Below are 27,029 nucleotides of genomic sequence, written 5' to 3'. Positions count from 1 at the left end.
CTGATTATTGCTTTGATTTGACTTACCATTTCCTCAGTAAAGAACTGATGCCCTGGCGGGCTGAATAACTATAAGCAGTTGGTCACTCTCTTGGACACCTGCACACTTCCACTTACCTGATGAGTTGTGTGCTTATCAAGTCAGTCGTGACCACTGACAGATCACATGTTCAAGACAGTTATTCTTGTAGTTAAGTATATAATTTAATGAAATATATAAAACAATAAAATGAGTTTATGTACAAGGAAAGCTGAACATCCTGAAGAACTCTCAAAGACAGCTAAAATAACTTGCTCCTGAATTAGAGGCAAAAAAACATGTGAATAAGGAGAAAAGCATGAAACTATGGATTCTGAACTCAGATTCCTTTGTAAATGCTTTAAGTTCACACTCCACTTTAAAGAAACTAGATTTTAGATCTTAGGCCAGTGGTTCTCCACAGGGCATTACTGACCCCTAGGGGTAGTTTTGGAAACTCGTGGGGCATTTTCGGTTGGGTTTCACAACTGGTTCTTACTGGACAAGGGATAGGGCTGTGAGACATCCTGTAAAGGCCTGCACAACTTTGAAAAATCTCACCGAGTATTCATACAGGTAAAAAGCTTGCTTTTCTCTTCAAGGAAGTGGGCTTCACATATTGATTTCCTTCCATGGAGCACAGAGTGGAAAGAGGGTGGGTGGAAATTGACTTCACAGTGAAGAAACAACAAAAGCTACCTCAGCCAAGTGATCAGATTAATAGCAACATTGATACATCGTGTTGATAATGTGCACCCTTGATCAGATGTGCTGAGGACACTTTATAGGCTTTCTCCTAAAAACCCATAATCCCAGTTTCATTATGAGAAAAAATTCATATTAATAAAATTGCAACTGAGAAACACTCTGACTAGTTAGCACTCCTCAAAACTATCAAAATTCTCAAAAACAAGGAAAGTGTGAAAAGCCATCACATCCTACTGGAGTCTAAGGAGACACGACAACTATATGTAATATGGTATCCTGGATAGGATCCTGTAACAAAGAAAAGTAGCTGAAAACTAAGGAAATGTGAATAAAGTGTAGACTTCGGTTCATTAGTGGTGACAAAGGTACCATACTAATGTAAGATTTTAAAAATAAAGGAAACTGGGTATGGGGTATATGGGACTGTGCTATCTTTGCAACATTTCTATAAATCTAAAACTATTCTAAAATTTCTAAAAATGTAAAGTACAAATTTGCAACCAGTAGGTAAGTCCTGCACAGGATAGTGCTGATAGGCAACTATTATATTATAACCTTCAAAGTGGCTAAGAGACTAGATCTTAATGGTTCCCACCACAAAAAAAAGAAATATTTATGTGACATGATAGAGGAGTTAGCTAGCTCTAGCAATCATACTACAACATATAAATGTATCAAATATGCACCTTAAACTTACACACTATATCAATATTACTTCAGTAAAAAAATTATAAACCCACCTTTTTATTATCTGAGCCTAGAACTCCTATTTTATTTGTTACTTATATAATTTTAATATTCGCTAGGGACAAACTTTGCTACCTACAGAAGGAATACTATTCTTTTATTCAAAACTTCAGCAAGAATTTGATCACCATTGTGGAAAATGACATTTTTAACAGTAACATTATTCATGTTCTTTGGCCAATAACACATACTTGTTATCCTCATTACATACATACGTAAACTTACAGCTCTTTATAAATCATGAATTCGGTCTTTATTTTAAAATATCCAGGGGCGCCTGGGTGGCTCAGTCGGTTGAGTGTCCGACTTTGGCTCAGGTCATGATCTCGCAGTCTGTGGGTTCGAGCCCCGCATCGGGCTCTGTGCTGACAGCTCAGAACCTAGAGCCTGCTTCTGATTTTGTGTCTCCCTCTCTCTCTGCCCCTCCCCTGCTCATGCTCTGTCTCTCTCTCTGTCAAAAATAAACATTAAAAAAAAAATTTATAAAATATCTAATAGTGTTGGGCACCTGGGTGGCTCATTTGGTTAAGCAGCTGCTTCAGTTCGGGTCATAATCTCACGGTTCGTGGGTTCGAGCCCCACATTGGGCTCTGCACACACACAGTGGAGCCTGCTTTGGATTCTCTCTCTCCTCTCTCTGTCCCTCCCCAACTCATGCTTTCTCTCTCAAAAATAAACTGAAAAAAGATAATAAAATAAAATATCTAATAGGGTTAACAGTACTTGAGTGAGCAGTTTTACTTTTTCACACCTAAGAGGAAGCACCTGACTACTTCATTGTTTTCTAGTGTAGTAGTATCTGGGCATTTGTATGTTAAAATTCATGTTGTATTACAAATTGGTTTCACTTTTCCTTTATATTACAATAGTCACTGGACTGACCATTTGTGGAATTGTGTATATAGGTAAATTATATGTGAATTTCATTTTAGGATAGTGGGTGTGATCGATGTTATAAATGTTCCCACGTAATAATAAAAAGAGTCTGCTAAGTCTGATATGGTTGAGAACTACAATCTCAGACCAGGCTTTTCAAGGGCAGGAAATGTCTGATTTCTTACAGGTCCTCAACATTTAGTTTCACCCTGTTGCAGTTTCTGTTTATGCTACTCAGAAGCCCTTATTTGCTCCTCCACATTGTGGAAGTCTCAGTTTTGACCCAGTGCCCATCCTCAGGTTGGCAAGTAAATATGATCCATCTAAGCCAGAGAGGCCATTCCCTTTGTCAGTGATTAAAAACAGGCAAGTGATCCAGATGTAGTCAAGACATGAGGGGAATGCTGAGGAGCTTTGGGAAAGGCTTTAAAGTCATTAAAGACACAGGAGGAACGAAAGTCATTTTCTTTTACTGGACATTGTTGGATTATACTGGACACCTGGAATCGTGGTAGGCATGCGCCTTTGATCATGAGTATTAGTAGCCCAGAAAGAAAATGCTGAGAATGTCAGTTTGGGAAGGGTGGAAGGAAACCAGCGATCTTGATATTTCTGAACCCTCTATCAACCCATTTTTAGAACCTCTGAAGTGCTTGACATCTGATAGTGTTGGGTCTTTTCTTATTGCCAGCAGCAAGCATCCTTACTAATATAACCCTCTTCACAAGCAGTTGTGTTGCTAAGGAGTATTTATACACACTGTAAGCATCCTGCTCAGAATGCTATGTAGGGAAGCTACAGTAATTCTCTCTCAGGCATCAGCACCTACTTCAAACCACTGTATTATAACTGAGTCCCAGGCTTAGCTGTGAAGGACTCACATGAGACTGATTTTACATTGACAGCTACACAGTCTTGTGGTCCAATTGTGGAAAACAAGAAAACTTGTGCTCTACATCACTATTTCATATCACCACTTTTAAGTAAGTTAATTGGGAAATCGCTGAATTGTCCCAATCCCTCACCTGGTGATCCAATATACATCTTCTCAATGCGTACAGAGATGAATTAAGGAATACACAAGGGCTGTCTTTTGGCAAGTTTTACTCAGCAAGTAGAGCAAGCTTCTTTCCATAGAAACAAGGTTTAAATGACTGATTTGTAAATCTAGTCACCCTCCCATTTGATAATTCTAGTACCTAACATGTGACACTGGTCTTCGTTGGTTCCCACAAGTCACCTTTTGATAGTTGGTCCTTCTTCTTTTGTACTTTTCCTCCCACATTGCTTTATCCCTATTTACTCTTTCCACCTTTCCCACACTCCCTTATATACACTATCTGCTTTTGTAGGATATGCAGATTTACAGCTATTCCAAGTTCAGAGCGAGCCTGTAAGCCCTTTCAAATTTCTGCAGGCTTTCTTAAAAAGAACAAACTGGACAGTTTACAAATTAAACACGGTCTTATTTAAAAGTGTACTTTATTTCAGTCTGTAAGTCCTGCTATTTGTTTGACTTGCTCACATAATCCATTCCATCCAAAAAAGAAATGTCAGGTGCTTGTAGCCATGTTAGCACAGTTGGCACAGCCTACCCAAAGGTCTTCCACTGGAGCCTATGGAAAATCTAAAATGTCAGGTAAACCACAAACTGGACGTTCTTATTCTCTGGGCCACGAGACTGTCAAAATCAGTTTGGTTTCTTAAAATCCACCAAATATCAATGGCAAGGAAGACCATAGAGCTGCTCTCTGATAACTAAGTAATGTTGTCACTGAACATAATTTACCCTAAATGATTACTTGGCATCAGGAAGACCTTGGGGTAGGGGCTTTTCACGAGTAATACAAGCGCTGCTTGCCCAGGAATAAGCAGGTGTCCCCAGAGCAGTTGTGTGCTACAGACTTCCTCCGCCCTTTCTTCCCTCTCCGTGGTTCTCAGGGCCCAGAGCTGAGAGGACAACGTTCAAGCCCACTGGAGGTTTGCACAGCAGAGATAAGTGGAGAAGGTATTGTGAGGCACTAATTTTTGAGGTACAATCTAAACACTAAAAGTGATCATCAGAGCTCAAGCACTGGAGCCTATTTATATTGCCTTCAATTCCATTAAAGTTATTTACGTGTCTAGCCTGCTTGCTTTCTCTCAGGATGAAGGATAGCTGGAAGGTTTAAATGAGATACAGTATGCGACAGTCTAGCCCAGTGTCTGCATACCCAGTAAGTATTACTCCCATCTACCTCCCCATCCCCAAATAAAGAGGTTAGTCCTTGAACTTTGAAAGTACTTCATGAATAAGGAGAAATTAGTTTTCCTATCAACATCCTTGTCAGTCTGATTCTGAATTGCTCCCAAGACTACCTTCTCTTTTGTAAAATAAACACCTAATACTGTTTGAAATATATATGAAGTTTCATTTTTGTTCACTGTTCTTTACTTTCCATTGTGAAGTTATTTCTGAGGAACTGAAACCCCAGAAGGTAACCACAACAAAAACTTGTCAATTTTTTTTTTTTTTTGAGAATGAGGATTCAAAGGCAGACTTGTAGAGAAGTCATATTCATATTTAGGAAACAGAAGCCAAATGCAGCCTCTGAAGGGAACTGTTCTAATTATTATCTAAAAAAGTAAAGTTATATAACTACAGTCAAGGACACAAGACAAAGCACTACTTTAAAACCAGAATGACTGAACAGTTAGGTGAAACACATAGCTGAAATAGAAAAGGGGAATGGACTTCAGAACAATTTGAATTGGGACAATGATCCTTCAGTCCTAGATGTTTCTGTTATCTGAATATCTTGATTAACACTATTTCCTTTTTACCTCCCACAAGGTCTTCACTGAAATCGCAAAGCAGTATTCTCACAGAACTAAATAATGGTTGTCATTTTGTTAGGATTCAAAATTTCAATCCAGTAGCCATCAGGATCTTGAATAAATGCCAGGCCTTTCATTTTACCTGTAAGATAAAATGATTTTCATTATAGAGAGACTTTAAAATTTTTTTTAATATTTTTTATTGTTCATTTAGAATATTTATCAAATTTTATTTTATTTTTATTTTTTTAAATTTACATCCAAATTAGCATATAGTGCAACAATGATTTCAGGAGTAGATTCCTTAGTGCCCCTTACCCATTTAGCCCATCCCCCCTCCCACAACCCCTCCAGTAACCCTCTGTTTGTTCTCCATATTTATGAGTCTCTTATGCTTTGTCCCCCTCCCTGTTTTTATATTATTTTTCTTTCCCTTCCCTTGTGTTCATCTGTTTTGTCTCTTAAAGTCCTCATATGATATTTGTCTTTCTCTGACTAATTTCACTTAGCATAATACCCTCCAGTTCCATCCACATAGTTGCAAATGGCAAGATTTCATTCTTCATTGCCGAGTAATACTCCATTGTATATATATACCACATCTTCTTTATCCATTCGTCCATTGATGGACATTTGGGCTCTTTCCATACTTTGGCTATTATTGATAGTGCTGCTATAAACATTGGGGTGCATGTGTCCCTTTGAAACAGCACACCTGTATCCCTTGGATAAATGCCTAGTAATGCAATTGCTGGGTCGTAGGGTAGTTCTATTTTTAGTTTTTTGAGGAACCTCCATACTGTTTTCCAGAGTGGCTGCACCAGCTTGCATTCCCATTTATTCAAATTTTAATCTGCATTTTAACAAAATACGTTGTTTTGTTTATAGTTTTAACCTTAAAAAATTCTGTCAGTGTTGCCCAAATACATGTTTCTGAGAATAACTCACAGAGTATCTTCTACACATAGCTGGAAGCCAACTCTCCTGAAATAAACTGTGGGACCAGCTGCAATTTTAGGCATCAGATTTTTACTTCATCTTCATGATATATTTCATGCTACCCGTTGAGAAGTCAAAGAGACTGTCTTATTTAAAAAAAATTTGTTTGTATTTATTTATTTTGAGAGATGGAAAAAGCACGAGCAGGAGAGGGGCAGAGAGAGGAGCAGGGAGAGAATCCCAAGCAGGCTCCACATGGCCAGCACAGAGACCAATGTGGGGCTCAAACCCATGAACTGTGAGATCATGACCTAAGCTGAAACCAAGAGCCGACACATAACCCACTGAGCCACCCAGGTGCCCCAAGACTGTCTCATTTTAAAGAGGAAAATAAACTAAGAAGGTGTTGGAGCAGGCAGCATGGCATACCCACACAACCAAAAGAGTCATTGGCTTGGGACATAACAAACTCTTTAAACACTATTCTAAGTCACTCAAGCTCTGCCAGTCAGTCTTTCTCCCAGGAATTCATAACTGGGATTGAGAAGCTAGAAGGTCCAGTAGTAGAGTTGTTTGCTTAAGTGCAGAAATGTGACCTCAGCAATCTATTTTGGGACCAAGATGCTAAATTAGTTTGACTCCTATCTCTCTCTGGCTCTTTTCCCCAAGATCAACCCCAGAGGAACATATATGGAAAACGAAAGAAAAAAAAAAGTGAGACACCCTTGGGGTGATGACTGAGGACTGGAAAAGGTGGGGGTGGGTGACTGTTTTAACCTGGTCCATGTGGGAATGGATAGTTTGGGCCTGGACCAGAAGGCAGTCCATCACAGCTGTGGGAGAATAAACAGAAGGGGTTTTGTTAATTTGGCTCTTGCTCCTCCCTGTGCCTTGGGCATCAGCTCCTACCCCCACGCTGGGGGAGGTTCAAACTACTGGTTCAGATGTCCTCAGGAGTAATTGAGGGCAGTACCAAGTCTTATGCCTGTGAGGAACGGACAAAAACAGGTGAGAAACAACTGATCTCCCCAGCCTTCACTTTCCACACAAGGTTAGGGAATAACCATCTCGGAAGGAAGTGCCTCCTACTAATACTCCTTTTCTCTGAGGGACAAGGGGGAAGATGTGACCTGAAGAGCTGCTCTGCAAAACATGAGGTGTTTAACTCTCGTTTTCAGGTGGCTAGGGATCTCTGCCTGGCCCATCTTCCTGAGATCGTGTGAGCTGTTAAAGAGTGGGGTCTAGCCTCCCCCGATTCACATTCCCTGATGCACTGCAACAGTAACAGTTGCAATGAAAAAAGACTCCTCAGAGACCAAAGTAACAAGAATTTGAGGAACATAACCATAAAACAAACAGTGGATTATAGATTCGAACAGAACAAATATCAAACCAATGGGCCAAGAGCTATTAAAATATATAAAAGTGGGGGGTGCCTGGCTGGCTCAGTCAGAAGAGCATATGACTCATGATGTCACGGTCGTGAGTTCAAAGGAAAGTAAACTTAAGGTTTTACATTCAACAAAACTGCCATTCATAGAGAAAGGTATGGGTCTGAGGCATACAAAGTTAAAACTTTTGCCTCACAATCCCTTTAAAAACTATTTTGGTTGAGATTCTTAGTAAAGGGACAGAAAAACCCACAAGATGCTGTAAGAGATACACAGAGAAAAGGTGGTCAAATACTTTGATATATGTATTATTTTCAAAAAGCCAAGGCCAAGTGGCACCTGGCTAGGTCAGTTGGTAGAGCACGTGACTCTTGATCTCAGGGTTATAAGTCTTAACCCCACATTGGGTACAGAGGCCACTGAAAAATAAAACCAAAAACCAAAAAAAAAACACAAGGCCAAAGAAAGGAAAAATATATCAGTAATATCCCACTCTGGGAGGATATCTGGATATCAAATCTTTTAATTGAAAACAAAAGGATTAAAATGAAATGTGAACTCTTTCAAACAAAAATTGAAATAATAAATTATGATGGCAGAAACAGATCTAAGTAAAATAATCATAATAAGTGTAAATCCAACAAAATGTAGATATATACGCTATTTCTAGAGACGGACTTAAAACCTAAGGACATGCAAGGGTTGCAGAAGAATGAAAATGAAATACCAGCCATTATTAACCAAGAAGATGTGGTGTAGTTACATGAAAATCAGATAAAATAGGCCTTATGGAACTTATTTTTGGATGGCTAGATACATGCTGAAATAGTAAAAACTGGTGGCCAGTGACAGAATGTGGTAAAGTCAAAAATGGGGGAGAGAGCCTAGGATTTTTTTGTTTTTTAAGTAGTCTCCATGCCCAGCGCGGAGCCCAACATGGGGCCTGAACTCACAACCGTGAGATTAAGACCTGAGCTGAGACCAAGAGTCAAATGCTTAACTAACTGAGCCACCCAGGTGCCTGAGAACATAGGTTTTTGATGGCTCTTCCAGACTCTGAGTCTAGTCCCTTGTGAAGCCACCCTAGTTGCTGTCTTAGTTCCCTAAGATACCCAGGTATTTTTCCAATAATTCCTCTGTTTTCCTTACACTGGTTGAAACAGACTTCTTTAAAGTTCCGTGCACCCAGAGGGACTGACTATATCAGTACCCTCTGTGGGTGCTTAGTAAATGTTACGTAACTCAAAGGAGAGGCCTGCAGAAAACCAGTAGCAGACTCACCATCATCAGGTTTCTTCACAAATTTGACTCCTAGTTCTTCAAATCTTTTACAAGCACCATGTACATCAGGAACAGCAATTCCAATGTGACCTGAGGTGGTCATCCCCAAAACAAGGCAGGCAGAAGGAAGAAATAATTACTTCAGGGTATCCAAGTATCACAAGTAGCTTCCAAAAGTAGTTTATTTCAAAATATAAGACACCTAAAAACAGACTGAGTCAAATAAGTTCAAAACATATAGTAAAGAACAAGAATCTAAGTCTTGGTTGGGTATAATAAACTAATCAGTAGCTCTGAATAATAAATTATGTAAAAGAGGCCTGATAGTGGGGCTCATGCATAGTTCAATCTGTTAAGAATTACTATATCATGAAAGAGTAATCCTTTATTCATACCGAATAGGTTTGTTGTGGACACTGCATACATAGCAGCCAATATAAACCTACAATCCTGTCATCCTGACTGAGAGATTATAGACGGGGGCAGAAGTGTATGTTAGCAGAAATGGGGATTCTTATCAACCACAGGTTTTGTTTTTTAAATTAAAAAGTCCACTGGAAGTATAATACTGAGACTGAAAAGTAAAATCATTGTGAGAGTAAATGTAGAGTTTAGGTAGAGACTACGAAATTAAACAATTCCTAAATCAAATTTTTCCTGGAAAATGAAAATAACCATACTCCTAAGAAGTTGATTATTCTTAATATATACACAATGCACAAATCACACAAATCCATGTATATTACATACGCATAGGCAAACGTACCAAATCCTCGAGGGTCTGAGTTGCCACTGTGGTAACTCTGGGTCTCATCATCTTCGGTGCCCCAGTTGCTACAAAAGGAGGGAAAACATAATTACAAGTGACTGGTAGAACAGATATTCTGAAAAGAAAATTGCAACAATCTCTTTGAAATCATACCATTTAAATATACTTGGTTTATTCCTTACTACTGTAAATATTAAGTTTTCAACCACAGAAAAGGCAAATGGGCAAAATATGATTTTAATTAGGCTAAGGAGACAATAAAACCAGGCATCTGGATAAGACCAATAATGATACCAACAGCAACTGTCATTTATTGTACTTTATTGAGGATACTTTCTTTGAGGACTTCATTAAATCTTTAACAACAGCTCTGTGGGCTAGATTTGAGTCCCCATTTCATAAATGAGACTGCCATGGAGGGAGGTGACAGAACTTGTTCAGGGTGGCAGAGCCAACACTCATGTCTAGTCTGTCTGATTCCAGAGCTGTTTTGAATCAGGGACACACTAAATCACACACTCTGAAATAAATGCTCTTTTGTTAGTTGTTCAAGAGGACACAGAAACAACGTAAAAAATTAAAAAAAAAAACATTTCTAAAATCCTGAAGTTATGAAGACGTTAGTTACAGTGCTTCAACATTCATTAGCTGTAGTTTGGCAAGTATCTTGCCAATTCAGTCCTACATTCTCTATCTAAAAGACAAACTAGCCCTACCCCCTTGCCCTACCCACCAAAACAGTACAAAGACCAAAGATCCATGATAAAACATTCAAACTGTTGTAAGGAAAAAAAGGTTAAAGAAAATCTAGAATATATATAAAAAGATAAAAACTCATACTCACTGTGTCAGTTCAAGTGTAGCTTTCCTGGAGAACACCCATGCTACTTTTTCATTTTTATCTTTTGGGATGTCATTTTTTTCCTCATAAGCCAAGAAATAGATTGAAAATTTCATAGTGGGAAAATCTGATTTTTGGAGTAGCCTACAATTAAATAACAAGTTAATCAATTAACAATAGGAAAATTTGACTCATATTAAAATCAGTATGACAATATTCAAGTTCTACTAAGAATAAAAGCCCTATGTAGTGAGGCTATTTAATAGGAAAAACAGGGAAATCAATGAAAATATCTCACTAAAAAAAACCTATTTATCTGTAAATATCAGTGAAATTAAAAAATTTTAAAAAGCAAACTTTCATAATTCAATTTTTCAAATATAATAAAACTTATTTGGGATTATGGTACTTGCTTATAAATGGCAAAATATCTTCAAAAGAAAATTTTGGTGAAAAATACAATGTATTACCTTATTGTTCTTTCAGATATATGGCATTCAGTTAAATAAAATACATTTACTGAGTTCTTACTATGCCAAAATTAGGAAAAGAAACTAAGGATAAATGGTTAAAAGAGAAGGAAGGACAGATGAGTATCACAGAAAATGTGAATGTCAATGAGAAAGTGATTAACCATATGAGATCCTGCAGAAAGGTCAAACAGCATTAAGACTGAGAATGGGTCACTGGATATGGAAAGGTCCTGCGAGGCCACTCTCAGCAGCATGGGGGCAGGAGAGAAGGGAAGGTACCCAGGTAAAACAGCAAGCATGGTTGACCTATATAGGTGATCGGTGATGATGGGAAAGAGGGCAAGGGAGCAGAAGGCAAGAATCAAGAATGGAGAAGACTTAAGATTGTTTGTAGGTTGAGGGAAAAGAGCCATGTAAAGGCCACTTTTGTGCAAACAGGCTTGAGCCATGGAATGTAGAAAGGGCCTATAGGGACCACCTGGCTGAACACAGGCCCATCAGGCCCTAATTAACCAATGGGCTACTTACAACCAGGAAGAGCTACCAAAAAAGGAAGAATTCCATACATTGCCATACGTCCTCATCTTCCCCTTTAAAAACAGCCCCACCCACTGCTTCCTTGCAGACACCTCTCCTTTGCTGTCTTGCCCCCCACTCCCCTGCAGTATATTCAATAAACTTCTATACCCTTTGTTCTGCCTCAGGTGAATTCTCCCACCTCCCGTGCCACAGCTTCCTCTCAACTGATTGTTGCCCCACATTTGGGGCACAGCCTCTAATGGAGAGACATCCCATTTAGACACCACAAGCCAGCAGAAAGGGAATAACTGATGTGAGACAAAGAGTGAATGAATTACTAATCCTAAAGTTTTAAAAAACGTAATTGAAGTCATGGCCTATAAAGTGAGTTTAAAGAGTATAAGATTACTTTGCAAGGAGTAGGGTAGAATGAGGATGTATGCAATTTTATTTAGATTATTGAGGATTAAGTGCTCAAAGATGGCCCTATTTGTAATCAATAAGAGGGAATGGTTGAAGCCTACCTAGCAAATGGAAATTTCTAAGTTCTATTTCAAGTCTTTCAATTATCACTGCTATGTAATATGCCTTGGTCCACTGAGACCCAGACATTGACTTATCACAAATAAGATTTACTCTAACATGTTTATAATAAGGCATCAAACACCTCAAATACCGTCATGAAAAACAATCTCTGCACTTACTAAAACAGATTGCACAAGCCTTACAGACCAATCAGGTGGGAACTAGAGCAAATAAACCTGTTGTATAACCTGCTTTTCTCAGCAGAGTATATCTTTCAGTATAATGTCAAGTTGCACCCTGTTTGGAGGCTCTTGAAAAACAAGGTCAACACTGGAGTCGACCAGACCTGGATTCAAATTCCTGCTCTGCCATGTACCCATTGTGGCATCTGGGGCCAGTAACTTAATGTCTTTAAACTCTGGTTTCTTCCTTCATTTGTAAAATGGGATATAAACTATTTCATAAGCTACTATGGAAACTGTATGAAGAAACATATACAGTGCCTGGCAAATACCAAGTCTTCAATGTATTTGTTTTCACTCTTTTAAATGTACTGTAAACATACAAAACTACTTTTTCTGGAAAGAATAACAAGAAACTGTTAAGAGCAATAATCTTTGGGGAGAAGGACTGGGAAAGGGAGGTGACCATTTTTCATTTTGTATTTTTCTGAACTGGTCAGATTTTCTAAACAAACATATACTGTATTACTTGAATTTTTCTCTCAATGGAAATTATCTAGGCAGTAAAATAAAAATCATTTACTTTTATTCTTTATGTATCTATATTGTCAGAAACAAACAAACTCTCATGTTATCTAGGGAAACAAATCAAGAAAAATAAAAAGCTTTAAGGATTACAAGATCAGTAGACACTACCTATTCAGCAAAAGAGAACACATGCTGTAAAAATGGGACGGATGGCCAGTTTTCAGTAAACTCATTTATTTGCTAAATAATGCATGTTTATAACTACATCTTTTCTGAAGTAAACAAGAGGCCATAACATTGAAAGGATTTGAACACATTAAGGGTTAAACTTGCAGCTCCCAGAGAGAACAGAGGTAGAGAACACACAAGTACTCATCCCTTGCTGTCCAGAGAGCCTGGTTGGCACAAAGAAGAACTTGACAGAAGCCCTGGCAGGTCAAACCTAGTCCCAGACTCCTGACCAAAAGGACTTCTGTGATTTTTTTTTTTTTTTTACTTTATTTAGTTTTGAGAGAGAGAGAGAGAGAGAGAGCGAGCAAGTGCACTCGCACAAGTTGGGGAGGGGCAGAGATAGAGGGAAACCCAGAATCCAAAGCAGGCTCCAGGCTCTGAGATGTGCAGGGCTTGAACTCATGAACTGTGAGATCATGACCTGAGCTGAAGTCAGACGCTTAACCAACTGAGCCACTCAGGCGCCCCAGGACTTCTGTGACTTTTGAAGAAAAGTTTAATCTGTTTTTTTTATTTTTAATGAAAACATTCCCTATATTTACAAAACTATGGGCACAGGGAGGGGCCAAGATGGCAGAGCAGCATGGAAGTTTTTTTTTTTTTGCCTCTCTTACCCTTGAAATGCAGCTAGATCAACACCAAACCATCTTGCACATCTTGAAACCTGATATGAGGATTAACGCAACAATCTGCACAACTTGAACCAGAGAACTCAGCAGGTATATGGTGCGGAGAGGTGAACTGGGGAAGAGAGAAACCTTGTAGGGCAGGGAGCTGGTTTTGCTCGTGGAGAGGATAGAGACAACGGGGAGAGTACAGGAAAAGCACCCTGCCCCCTGAAAGCAGCTGAAGAGAAAGAGTGGAAACACCTGCAAGGGACTGAATGAGAAAGGGAGAAAGGAGAAAGGAAAGGGTTTAAATACCATTAATGACTCTATCTACAGGGGAGTAGAGTCTGAAACTCCGCAGCTTAATACCTGGCAGAGCTCTGATGGGAAGGGCGAATCCCCAGGAGCAGACAGTGAGGTCTGAGGGGTCCTCATGCCACACAGGGAGAGGCAATTCCCCTGCTGGGAGGACATATGGGAGAGGCTGTGCAGCCTCCCCACAGGCAAAAGTCCTAGTGGACCTGGGAAAACAGTCATATTTGCTAGTGGTAGAACAAGGACATTAAAGGTTCACTGAAGCCTGGCATCAGATGTGTGTTGTGATTTACCATTATCCCTGAAAAGCTGCAGCTACACAATCACGCAAACTTTTTCTGGGGTGGGCTGGCACCTGGCTGCAGTCTCTAGGCATCTGCAGCAGTGCAGTCTCACAAACTTTCCTGGGGGTGGACCAGCACCTGGCCATTGCTCAGCATCTGAGGTGGTCAACGCCGTAGGGCCCTCAGAAGTGAGGGGTTTGGAAACACAACCCCAGTTGAGCTAAAACTCAGGAGGGAGGTGCCACCTGCCAAGCTGATGGCTTGATCACTGACAGTATAGAAGAGGGAAGTAGACAGAAGCCAGAGACAAAGGAGGGGTGCTTGATTGCCAGAGGGTGAGAGCACAGAGTTCTGATACTAGAGACTGGGTAGGCTGGGTGACACCATTTTCACCCCTCCAACACATGCGCATACACGCCTACACAGGCCACAATGATCCACCCCAGTAAACTAAGCAGCGCATCGAGTGGAGAACAAAGCTGTTACACCAAGCCCCAGCCAAATGGCTCAATGGTGCTCCAGAAGAACACCACAAGTCTCTCTGCCTGCTTAGTTTACGGACTATAAAGTGCTTCATAGTTTGACTTCTAGGGGAAACTGCATGTAATTTCAATCACATTTCTTTCTGTTCACTGGTCCATCTATTCAATGTTTTTTCTTTTTCTTTTCTTATTCTTGAATACAGAAAGAGAAAAAAATTTATTTTTATTTCCTTTTTATAAAAAAGATTTTAATTTTTTCTACAATAGTTTTTACTTTTTTGTAAATTTTTAAAATTCTATTTTACTTTCATCACTTCATTTTATTCTATTTTACTGTATTCATTTTTTTCATTTTCAAACATTTTCCTTTTTTTTTATTTTTTTCTCTATTGTATCAAGCTTCTTTCAACAACCAGACCAAAACACACCTAGAATCTAGCATCCTTTATTTGATTTCCTTGTGTTGTTTTTAATTTTTTCATTTTTATTTATTTATTTTATTAATTCTTTTACTTCCTTCAAAATGATGAAATGAAGGAATTCACCCCAAAAGAAAGAACAGGAGGAAATGACAGCCAGGGACTTAATACAGACACAAGCAAGATATCTGAACCAGAATTTAGAATCACAATAATAACAATACTAGCTGGGGTTGAAAAAAGCATAGAATCCCTTTCTGCGGATATAAAAGAAGTAAAATCTAGTCAGAACAAAGTTAAAAATGCTCTGAGATGCAATCTTGAATGGATGCCATGGTGACAAGGATGGATGAAGCAGAAGGGCGAATCAGCAATATAAAGGACAAACTTACAGAGAATAATGAAGCAGAAAAGAAGAGGGAAACTAAGGCAAAAGAGCACGATATAAGAATTAGAGAACTCAGTGACTCATTAGAAAGGAATAACATCTGAATCATACGGGTCTCAGCAGATGAAGAGAGAGAAAAAGGGATAGAAGGCTTATGTAAGCAAATCATAGCAGAAAACTTTCCTAACCTGGGGAAAGACACAAACATCAAAATCCAGGAAGCACAGAGAACTCCCATTAGATTCAACAAAAACCGACCATCAACAAGGCATATCATAGTCAAATTCACAAAATACTCAGGCAAAGAAAGAATCATGACAGCAGCAAAGGAAAACAAGTCCTTAAACTACAAGGGAAGAGAGATCAGGTTCACAGCAGACCCATTCATGGAAACTTGTCAGGCCAGAAAGGAGTGGCAAGATATATTCAATGTGCTGAATTGGAAAAATATGCAACCAAAAATTCTTTATCCAGCAAGGTTGTCATTCAAAATAGAAGGAGATATAAAAAGATTCCCAAACAAAAACTAAAGGAGTTTGTGACCATTAAACCAGCCCTGCAAGAAATTTTAAGGGGACTCTCTGAGGGGGAGAGAAGATGGAAAAAAAAAAAAAGACCAAAAACAACAAAGACTAGAAAGGACCAGAGAACACCACAAGAAATTCCAACTTTACAGGCAACATAATGGCAATAAATTCATATCTTTCGGTACTCACTTTACATGTCAATGGACTAAACACTCCAATCAAAAGACACAGGGTAACAGAATGGATGAGTAAACAAAAATCCATCTATATGCTGTTTACGAGAGACCCATTTTAATGACCTGAAGACACCTTCAGATTGAAATTAAGGGATGGAGAACCATCTATCATGCTAATGGTCAACAAAAGAAAGCCAGAGTAGCCACACTTATGTCAGAGAATCTAGATTTTAAAATAAAGAATGTAGCAAGAGATGAAGAAGGGCATTATATCATAATTAAGGGGGTCTATCCACCAAGAATATCCAACAATTGTAACATTTATGCTCCAAACTTGAGAGGACCCAAATATATAAATCAATTAATCACAAACATACAGAAACTCATTGATAATAATAGGGGACTTCAACACCCCACTTACAACAATGGACAGATCATCTAAACAGAAAATCAACAAGGAAACGATATCGTTGAATGACACACTGGACTGCACGGACTTAACATATATTCAGAACATTTCATCCCAAAGCAGCAGAATACACATTCTTCTCAAGTGCACATGGAACATTCCCCAGAATAGATCACATACTGGGACACAAATCAGCCCTTAACAACTACAAAAAGATCGAGATCATACCATGCATATTTTCAGACCACAACACTATGAAACTCGAAATCAACCACAAGAAAAAATTTGGAAAGACAACAAATACTTAGAGATTACAGAACATCCTACTAAAGAATGAATGGGCTAACCAATACGTGAAAGAGAAAATTTAAAAGTACATGGAAGCCAATGAAAATGATAACACCACAGCCCAAAACCTCTGGGACGCAGCAAAGGCAGTCATAAGAGGGAAGTATATAGCAATCCAGGCCTTCCTAAAGAAGGTCGAAAGGTTTCAGATATGCGACCTAACCTTACACTTTAAAGAGCTGGAAAAAGAACAGCAAATAAAACCCCAAACCACCAAAAGACAGGGAATAATAAAGATTAGAGCAGAAATCAGTGCTATTGAAACCAAAAAAAAAAAAAAAAAAAAAAATTAGAACAACAGATCAATGAAACCGGGAGCTGGTTCTTTGAAATAATTTAAAAAATTGATAAAACCTTAGCCAGTCTGATCAAAAAGAAAAAGGAAAGGACCCAAATAAATAAAATCAAGAATGAAAGAGGAGAGATCACAACCAACACAGCAGAAATACAAACAATAATAAGAGAATATTATGAGCAATTATATGCCAATAAATTGAGCAGTCTGGAAGAAATGGACAAATTCCTAGAAATATATAATAAAACTACCAAAACTGAAACAAGAAGAAATAGAAAATTTGAACAGACCCATAACCAGTAGAGAAATCGAATTAATAATCAAAAGTCTCCCAAAAAACAAGATTCCAGGGCCAAAAGGCTTTCCAGGGGAATTCTACCAAACATTTAAAGAAGAATTAACACCTACTCTTTTGAAGCTGTTCCAAAAAATAGAAGTGGAAGAAAAACTTCCAGACTCATTCTGTGAAGGCAGCATTACCTTGATTCCAAAACCAAAGACCCCACTAAAAGGAGAACTACAGACCAATTTCCCTGATGAACCTGGATGGAAAAATCTTCAACAAGATATTAGCAACTGGATCCAACAATACATTAAAGGAATTATTCACCACGACCAAGTAGGATTTATACCTGGGATGCAGGGCTGGTTCAATATCCACAAAACAATCAATGTGATTCACCACATCAATAAAAGAAAGGACAAGAACCACATGATCCTCTCAATAGATGCAGAGAAAACATTTGACAAAATACAGCATGCTTTCTTGACAAAACCCCTCAAGAATGTAAGGATAGAAGGATCATACCTCAAGATCATAAAACCAAATATGAAAGACCCACCGCTAATATCATCTTCAATGGGGAAAAACTGAGCACTTTCCCCCTAAGGTCAGGAACACGACAGGGATGTCCACTCTCACCACTGTTATTCAACATAGTATTGGAAGTCCTAGCCTCAGCAATCAGACAACACAAAGAAATAAAAGGCATCCAAATTGGCAAGGAGGAAGTCAAACTTTGACTCTTCACAGAAATGATACTCTATATGGAAAATCCAAAAGACTCCACCAAAAACTGCTAGAACCGATCTATGAATTCAGCAAAGTGGCATGATATAAAATCAACGCACAGAAATCGGTTGCATTCTTATACACCAACAATGAAGCAACAGAAAGAGAAATCAAGGAATCAACCCATTTACAATTTGCACCAAAAACCATAAAATATCTAGGAATAAACCTAACCAAAGAGGTGAAAAATCTATACACTGAAAACTATAGAAAGCTTATGAAAGAAACTGAAGACACAAAAAAATGGAAAAATATTCCATGCTCATGGATTGGAAGAACAAATATTGTTAAAATGTCAGAACTACCGAAAGCAATCTACATATTCAATGCAATCCTAATCAAAATTGCACTGGCATTCTTCTCAGAACTAGAACAAACCATCCTAAAATTTGTATGGCACCAGAAAAAGATCCCAAATAGCCAAAGCAATCCTGAAAAAGAAAACCAAAGCTGAAGGCTTCAAGATGTATTACAAAGCTGTAATCATCAAGACAGTATGGTACTGGCACAAAAACAGACACTCAGATCAATGGAACAGAATACAGAACCCAGAAATGGACCCGCAAACGTATGGCTAACTAATCTTTGACAAAGCATCCAATAGAAAAAAGAAAGTCTCTTCAGCAAATGGTGCTGGGAAAACTGGACAGCAACATGCAGAAAAATGAACCTGGACCACTTTCTTACACCATACACAAAAGTAAACTCAAAATGGATGAAAGACCTAAATGTAAGACAGGAAGCCATCAAAATCCTTGAGGAGAAAGCAGGCAAAAACCTCTTTGACGTTGGCTGCAGCAACTTCTTACTAAACACATCTCCAGAGGCAAGGGAAACAAAAGCAAAAATGAACTATTGGGACCTCATCAAGACAAAAAGCTTCTGCATGGCAAAGGAAACAATCAGCAAAACTAAAAGACAACTGACAGAATGGGAGAAGATATATGCAAATAACGTATCAGACAAAGGGCTAGTATCCAAAATGTATAAAGAATTTATCAAACTCAACACCCAAAAAAATAATCCTGTGAAATGGGCAAAAGACATGAATAGATATGTCTCTAAAAAAGACATCCAGATGGCGAACAGACCATGAAAAAATGCTCAACATCACTCATCATCAGGGAAATACAAATTAAAACCACAATAAGATACCACCTCAGACCAATCAGAATGGCTAAAATTAATAACTCGGGCAACAACAGATGTTGGTGAGGATGCGGAAAAAGAGGATCTCTTTTGCATTGTTGGTGGGAATGCAAACTGGTACAGCCACTCAGGAAAACAGTGCGGAGCTTCCTCAAAAAACTAAAAGTAGAACTACCCTATGACCCAGCAATTGCACTACTAGGTATTTATGCAAGAGATACAGGTGTGCTGTCTCAAAGGGGCACATGCACCCCAATGTTTATAGCAGCAGCACTATCAACAATACCCAAAGTATGGAAAGGGCCCAAATGTCCATTGACAGATGAATGGATAAAGAAGATGTGGTGTGTATACACACACACACACACACACACACACACACACACACACACACACACACAATGGAGTATTACTCGGCAACCAAAAAGAATGAAATCTTGCCATTTGCAACTATGTGGATGGAACTAGAGGGTATTATACTAAGCGAAATTAGTCAGAGAAAGACAAATATCATTACGACTTCACTCATATGAGGAATTTAAGATATAAAACAGATGAACATAAAGGAAGGGAAGCAAAATAATATAAACACAAGGAGGGGGACAAAACACAAGGGACTCTTTAATACAGAGGACAAACTGAGGGATGCTAGATGGGTAAGGGGAGGGGCTAAATGGGTAAGGGGCATTAAGGAGGACACTTGTTGGGATGAGCACTGGGTGTTATACACAGTGGATGAATCACTGGAATCTACTCTTGAAATCATTATTACACTATATGCTAACTAATTTGGATATAAATTTTAAAAATTAATTAATTAAATTATTAAACAAATTATGAGCACAAATAGTTTACTTACGTCATTCCAAGAATTCTAGTATAAAAATCCAGTGACTTTTTAGGATCTTTAACTCGTAGCATGGTCTGCTGCAACAGAAAATCCTAAGGAGAAACAGTGTATATTAAACACATTTGACTTCTGACACTTGTTACCAACATTAACTGTGCTTTCTGTAGCAAGATACAGTCCACCTTTGCAACGTAATGTTTAAGAAGAAAGCATTCTGGGGGCATCTGGGTGGCTCAGTCAGTTAAACAGCCAAGTATCTGATTCGTGACTTCAGTTCAGGTCATGATCTCACAGTTCATGAGTTCAAGCCCTGTATCTGGCTCTGCACTGACAGCATGGATCCTGCTTGGGATTCTCTGTCTCCCTCTCTCTCTGCCCTTCTACCCTTCGCACATGCTCATTTATTCTTTCAAAATAAATAAACGTGAAAAAATAAATTAAGCCAGTCTAAAAACTACTTTATCTTAATAAGTAGATCTTAATGAATGTAATTTAATTCTTCATTCACACCTTATAATCACATATAAGGCAGCTGGCTCTGAAATTACATGCTTCTAGAATATTTGGATTGTTTTTCTAGGCAGGTGCTGCACTCCTAAAGGTCTTGGTTTCAGCAAGCAGCTGGAAAAGAGCAAAGCTGCCCCTGACTTCTAGGTGCTGGCCTGGCACTCACAACCAGGCCTTGGGTTTCCTCTGGTGAACAGAATCTCAGAAACTCTTACAAAGTCACTCTGTGACTGCAATGAAGTGAGATCAAAACAAATGCAGCAAAACCAATTCCACTTCATACTCTTATTCAGCACAGATTGAAAGAAGGCACTGTTTCAACTTTGGTGAGGTAGGTAGGATCTATACACAGGTTTTCAAATGATCAAAACTATCTGAAAAAATATTAATTACTACTGTATTCTACTACTACTTAGGTTACCTGCTTTAAAAATGTGCAGAATTTACTTAATTTTAATGATTCAAAAACATTTCTGTGAACAGCAATTACTGTCTTACAATATAATAGAGCAGCTCCTGGTACATTTACTACTACTTGTCCCTGTATTGAGATGGTCCCTGGAACTCCTGTTTTTACTCTACTTTTTTTTTTTTTTTTCTCAAATGTTTATTTATTTTTGGGACAGAGAGAGACAGAGCATGAACGGGGGAGGGGCAGAGAGAGAGGGAGACACAGAATCGGAAACAGGCTCCAGGCTCTGAGCCATCAGCCCAGAGCCTGACGCAGGGCTCGAACTCACGGACCGCGAGATCGTGACCTGGCTGAAGTCGGATGCTCAACCGACTGCGCCACCCAGGCGCCCCTACTTTTTTTTTTTTTAATGTTTATTTATATTTTTGAAAAAGACAGACAAAGCATGAGCGGGGGAGGGGCAGACAACAAGGGAGATGCAGAATCCCAAGCAGGCTCCAGGCTCTGAGCTGTCAGTAGAGCTGGACCCAGGACTCGAACTCACAAACCATGAGATCATAACTTGAGCCGAAGTCTGACGCTTAACCGACTGAGCCACCCAGGCGCCCTTTACTCTTTTAATGAGCTTTCAGTCCCCTCACTCACCATTAAGCTATGAGCTGTCAATTCTATCAGCAAAACTCTAATTTCTTGGATACAAGAGAGCTAATTTCCCTGAACTTCTCACCAGCCTAGCACCTTGACCACCTACCCCTCCTGCCACACACACTGGTTGTTACTTTTCTCTCTTACCATGTCCTCTATGGTCTATTCTTGGGGAGAGATCCGTGAAATAGTTAATGCAGATCACTCTTCTACTCAAAAACCGTGGGAAGTCTCCCCCATTTCATGAAAGCCAAAGCCCCTCCAGTGGCCCTCTCTGGCTCTGGCAGGCTCTCTCACCTCTGCTCCTGCCCACTCACTCAGCCTGCTGTGTCTTCAGCAGCTCACTCAGGGCCTCTGCTGGAAGGCTTTCTCCAGAGCCACTTCTAACCTTTTAAACTCTGCTCAAATGTCATCTTCCAAATGAGGCCTCAGCTGACTACTATAACTCTCCACTTAGCCCATTTTTTCATTTTCATTTTCCATAGCACCCGTTGCCTTTCAATATGCTATTTACAGTATTTTATATTTATCTTTTGTTCTTCTTTCCCCCATAAAATATAAACCCCATAAGGGCAGGGATGCTTATTTTGTTTGCTTGATGCAACCTCAGGGCAGAATCTGGCAGAGTAGGTACCCAATAAATAAATAAATATTTACTCGTGAGAATGAGTAAATGAACTTTCAGCAGATGAGGTTTCTTTCCAATCAAGCTGCATCCAACAATTACTAGCCTTTTCTTCAATGAAAAAAAAAATTGAAATCTAAAATCCTTTTAAAATCTGTTCTGTAATGGCCCAGTTTACCATTGCACCAATGACATTGGTTATATTCATATTTCATCTTTTCAAACTCTTTCTACCAACATTGGTATCCTTAGACTATGAATGACTTTATTATTACTTCTGTTGCGTCCATAAACTCTGAGAGAGTTCATGCTCTTTGACCAAGATGTTTCCCTTTTAAAAATCTAAGGAAAACATTACAAATTCTGACAAAGATTTATGTACAAGGACATTCATCATAACACTTACATAACAACTACATGCCGGACACTGTTCTAAGAGATTCACAAAGCTTATATAATCTTCCCAACAACCCTATGAAATATGTATTATTACCATCCCCATTTTGCTGCTGAGACAGTGTCACAGAAAAAATTCCATCCCAAGCAGTTTGGTTCCAAAGTACTTGCTTTCAACCACCTTGGCTAAACTGTCTCTAACAACAAAGAAACCAATAAATGACGATAAAAGTATAATTGAATATTATGAATACATTTAAAATGCTGCTTTAGAGGTATATTAAATGGCATGGGGACATGCACATGACATAATAAGTTTAAAAAAATACATATATGTATAATTTATTTAATATGCTATTAAGATTAATTACATATTTTTTTCTTAACGTTTATTTATTTTTGAGAGAGAGAGAACACGTGCAAGTAGGGAAGGGACAGAGAGAGAGGGGTACAGAGGATCTGAAGCAGGCTCCATGCTCATAGCAGAGAGCTTGAGGTGGGGCTCAAACCCCAGAATGTGACATCATGACCTGAGTGGAAGTCAGATGCTTAACTGGCTGAGCCACCCAGGCGTCCCAAGATTAATTACATCTTAAAAGTAATGTTAAAAACCTTTAGTTTTATTATTGACATGGCTATGTACTAAAACTATCTAAATATGTACATATAAAAGAATCTTAAAATGAACTTTTACAAGTCTATACACAGATAACAATACTGTATTGTATGTTTATTTGAGAGTTGTAAGAAAGACCTTTTTTTTTCTTCTTAGAGAGCATGTCTTAAAAGCTGTCCGCACATAAATATGAAGAAGGTAACTATCTGAAGTGATCAGCACATTAACTAACCTTATTGTGGTAGTCATTTGGCAATATATATGTATATCAAATCACTACATTGTACACCCAAAACTTACACATTGTTATATGTGGATTATTTCAATAAAGCTGGAAAAAATAGTTTAAAAAAGAGGAAAATGGAAAGATATAGCATTTTTCTGAGAAGACTCAATATGATAAACAGATTATTTTCAAAGATGAAATGTAAACTCTAATGCCATTTTTAACATTAAAATAAGCCTATACATACATGGCTGAAAAATTAAAGGTATATTCAATATCAGTGGATTTATTCATAAAAAAAAAGAGGCTTATAAATCCTTTGCTATAAAAATGTTATTTGGATGATATAAAAAACAAGCAGGGATTGCTTTTTATAAAATGAGAAAGTTATTCTATGCTAACAGTTTTCTATCTATCACCAACATATTCTGTCAAGTCTCTATACTACTGGTAAACCCTTGAATGATCTTGAGAAAAAGTTCCTTTCCCAAAAAGATCCTAAAAATGACTATTTATTGCTATGGTTCTAAAATATTGTTTAAAATAAATATATCTTGTGTTTAAAAAGGTAGCTCTTACATTCATGTCTTGTCTCATCAGACAATTTTTTGTCTTTCCTTTATCATGTTCTAAATTTTGAACAATGAAAGATGTCTCTTATGCCTAAACTATCTTTGGGTTTTCTGGGATGGCTACTAGGTAACAAAGGTTTGCTTCTTTGCCTTATAAAAAGAAAAAGGATATAGGAGCACCTGAGTGGCTCAGTCAGTTGAGCATCCAACTCTTGATTTCAGCTCAGGTCATGATTCCAGGGTAGTGGGATCAAGCCCTGTGTCAGGTTCTGTGTTGAGCACGGAGCCTGGTTAAGATCCACCCCCCACCCCCCATCTGCTTGTGCTCACTCTCTCTAAAATAAAAATTAAAAAATAAGAATATAAATAATCATCAGGCTTTGGATGGGGGGGGGCACATTGTCCAAATTTCATTAGCTCAAAACTACTTTGAAAAAACTTTAATGGTGCAGTCAAGGATGTTTCTAGTGCACAATCCTGACAAAATTATAAAGGTGAGACATGGATGTGAACCAAAGGGTCAAGGTCCCTTAGAGCACCTCTGAATGGATCTTTTAGTGTTAAGATGTGAGACTTAGGTAAATCTTCATTTTTTAACTTATGGGTGTTTAGCTGCTCCAGCACAATTTGTTGAAAGCCTATCCTTTCTCCATTGGACTGCATTCTCATCTTTGCCAAACATCTATAGAGTATGTTAGTGTGGGTCTACTTCTGTGTTCTCTATTCTGTCCCACTATTCTGTATCTTCTCTGCTAATACCACAGAGTAGTGAGTACTGTAGCTATAGAATAAGTCCTAAAATCAGACTTCCACTTCATCCTTTTTAAAATTTGGTTATTCTAGCTTATGTGCCTTCCATATAAATTTTAGAATAATCTTACCTGTATCTAAAAAAAAAAAAAGGTTTGTGTTAAACATGTATATCAATTTGTGGAGAAGTGACATCTTTACAATGCTGAGTCTTCCAATGATGAACACAGTATGTTTCTCTCCATTTATTTACATCTTTATCAGTACTGTTTAATTTTCAACATATAAGGCCTGTATATGTTTGATTTATACCTAAGAAATTTTGTTGAGCAATTATATTTTTAATCTTGGTGTTCATGTATTCTCTGCTAGTATACAGAAACAGAATTGATTTTTGTATGTTTATCTTTTATCCTGCAACCTCAATAAACTCATTTATTAGTCCTAGAAGAGTTTTTTGTAGATTCCTTAGGATTTCCTATGCACAATCATGTCATTTGCAAATAGGGACAGTTTTATTTCTTCATTCCAATCTATATGACTGTTACTTCCTTTTCCTCCCTTACTGCACTAGCCAGAACTTGTAGCACTATGTTGAGTAAGAGTGGTGAGAACAGACATCCTTGTCTTGTTCCCCCAAATTAGGGAAAAAACATCACCATTAAGTATAATGTAAGGTTTTTATATATGGTCTTTATCAAGTTGAAAACTTCCACTTCATTCCTACTTTTTTATAGAAAAAAAATTAAACATACATGGCGTTGAATTTTTGTCAAAAGCTTTTTCTGCATCATTTAACATGATCATGTGATTTTTCTTTAGCCTCCTAAGATAGTGGATTACTTTGATTGATTTTTGAATACTAAACCAGGCTTGCATACCTAGAATAAACCCCACTTGGTCATGGGGTTTTTTTTTTATTGCTAGATTGTATTTGTTAATATTTTGTCAAGGACTTTTACATCTATATTCATGAGGGATATTAGTCTGTAAATTTCATTTTTTGTACTGCCTTCATCTGATTTTGCTATCAGAGTTATACTAGCTTTAAATGTTTATTTTTTTTTTTTAATTTTTTTAAGTAGGCTACATGCCTAACGTGGGACTTGAACTCACAACCTTGAGATCAAGACTCACATGCTCTACTGAGCTGGCCAGCTGCCCAGAGTAATACTAGCTTTATAAAATGAATCAGGAAGTACTCCCTCCTCTTCAATTTTTTTAAAGGGATAATGTAGAATTGATGTTAATTTTTCTTTAATATTTGGAAGAATTCTCCAGTGAAATCATCTGGGCCTTGAAATATCTGTTTTAAAAAGTTATTATTAATTCAATTTCCTTGTGTTATACAGCTATTCAAATTATTTCATATTGGGCAAGTTATGATAGTTTATATTTTCCAGGAACTGGTCCACTTCATGTAAATTCCCAAATTTACATATACAGAGTTGTTTTTAATACTCCCTTATTATTTTTCTGATGTCTGCAGTCTGTAGTGGTATTTCCTATTTAATTTCTTATATTGGTAATTTGTGTCTTCTATTTTGTCAGTCTTGCTACAAGTTTACCAATTCTATTGTGTTTCTTTTTTTCAAAGAATTAGTTTTAATTGTTTCTCTCTAGTCTATTTCTAATTTCAATGATTTCTGCTTTTTATTATTTCCCTCTTTCTGCGCCCTTTGGGTTATTTTGCTTTTTTTCTAGGTTCTTTAGGAAGTAACTTAAGTTATTGATTTGAGACTTTTCTTCTTTTCTAATGTATTCATTTAGTAATATAAATTTCCCTCTTAGGACTGTTTTACCTGAGATTCCTTTCTTAATTTCAACCTATTTAAAAAAAAATTTTCCCTTGAGATCTCCTCTTGATGCATGAATTATTTAGAAATGTGTTTAGTTTCCAAGTGTTTGGAGATTTCCTGTTGTGTATCTGCTACTGATTTCTAGTTTGATTCAATTGTGGTTGAAAAATGCACTGTGTTGTTTCAATAGTAAATTTGTTAAAGTTGGATTTGGAGCCCATAACATGGTCTGTCTTGGCATATGTTCTGTGGGCATCTGAAAATAAAAGTGTATTCTGCTGTAATTGGGTGGACTGTTCTTTAAATGTTGATCA

General features: G+C 37.9%; 1 protein-coding gene across 1 annotated transcript in view; it reads right to left on the bottom strand.

The window, feature by feature from the left end:
• Positions 1 to 3,812: 3,812 nt before the first annotated feature.
• The window catches only part of GLO1 (glyoxalase I), a 36,894-nt gene continuing 13,677 nt past the window's right edge, over positions 3,813 to 27,029 (bottom strand). The window contains exons 2-6 of the mRNA XM_047102529.1: positions 20,177 to 20,259; positions 10,391 to 10,531; positions 9,544 to 9,611; positions 8,778 to 8,867; positions 3,813 to 5,308 (exon numbers count right to left, since the gene is read on the bottom strand). Coding sequence (XP_046958485.1) covers positions 5,220 to 5,308; positions 8,778 to 8,867; positions 9,544 to 9,611; positions 10,391 to 10,531; positions 20,177 to 20,259 — 471 coding nt within the window. The 3' untranslated portion in view covers positions 3,813 to 5,219. The remainder of the gene's footprint in view (positions 5,309 to 8,777; positions 8,868 to 9,543; positions 9,612 to 10,390; positions 10,532 to 20,176; positions 20,260 to 27,029) is intronic.

This window comes from Lynx rufus, unplaced genomic scaffold (assembly GCF_022079265.1).
Source record: "Lynx rufus isolate CCGP_SWC_20201006 ecotype Redwood Valley unplaced genomic scaffold, mLynRuf1.p SCAF_6, whole genome shotgun sequence".
Taxonomy (NCBI): domain Eukaryota; kingdom Metazoa; phylum Chordata; class Mammalia; order Carnivora; family Felidae; genus Lynx; species Lynx rufus.
The sequence above is the reverse complement of the archived record's forward strand: the minus strand, read 5'-3'. Positions and strand labels throughout refer to the sequence as shown.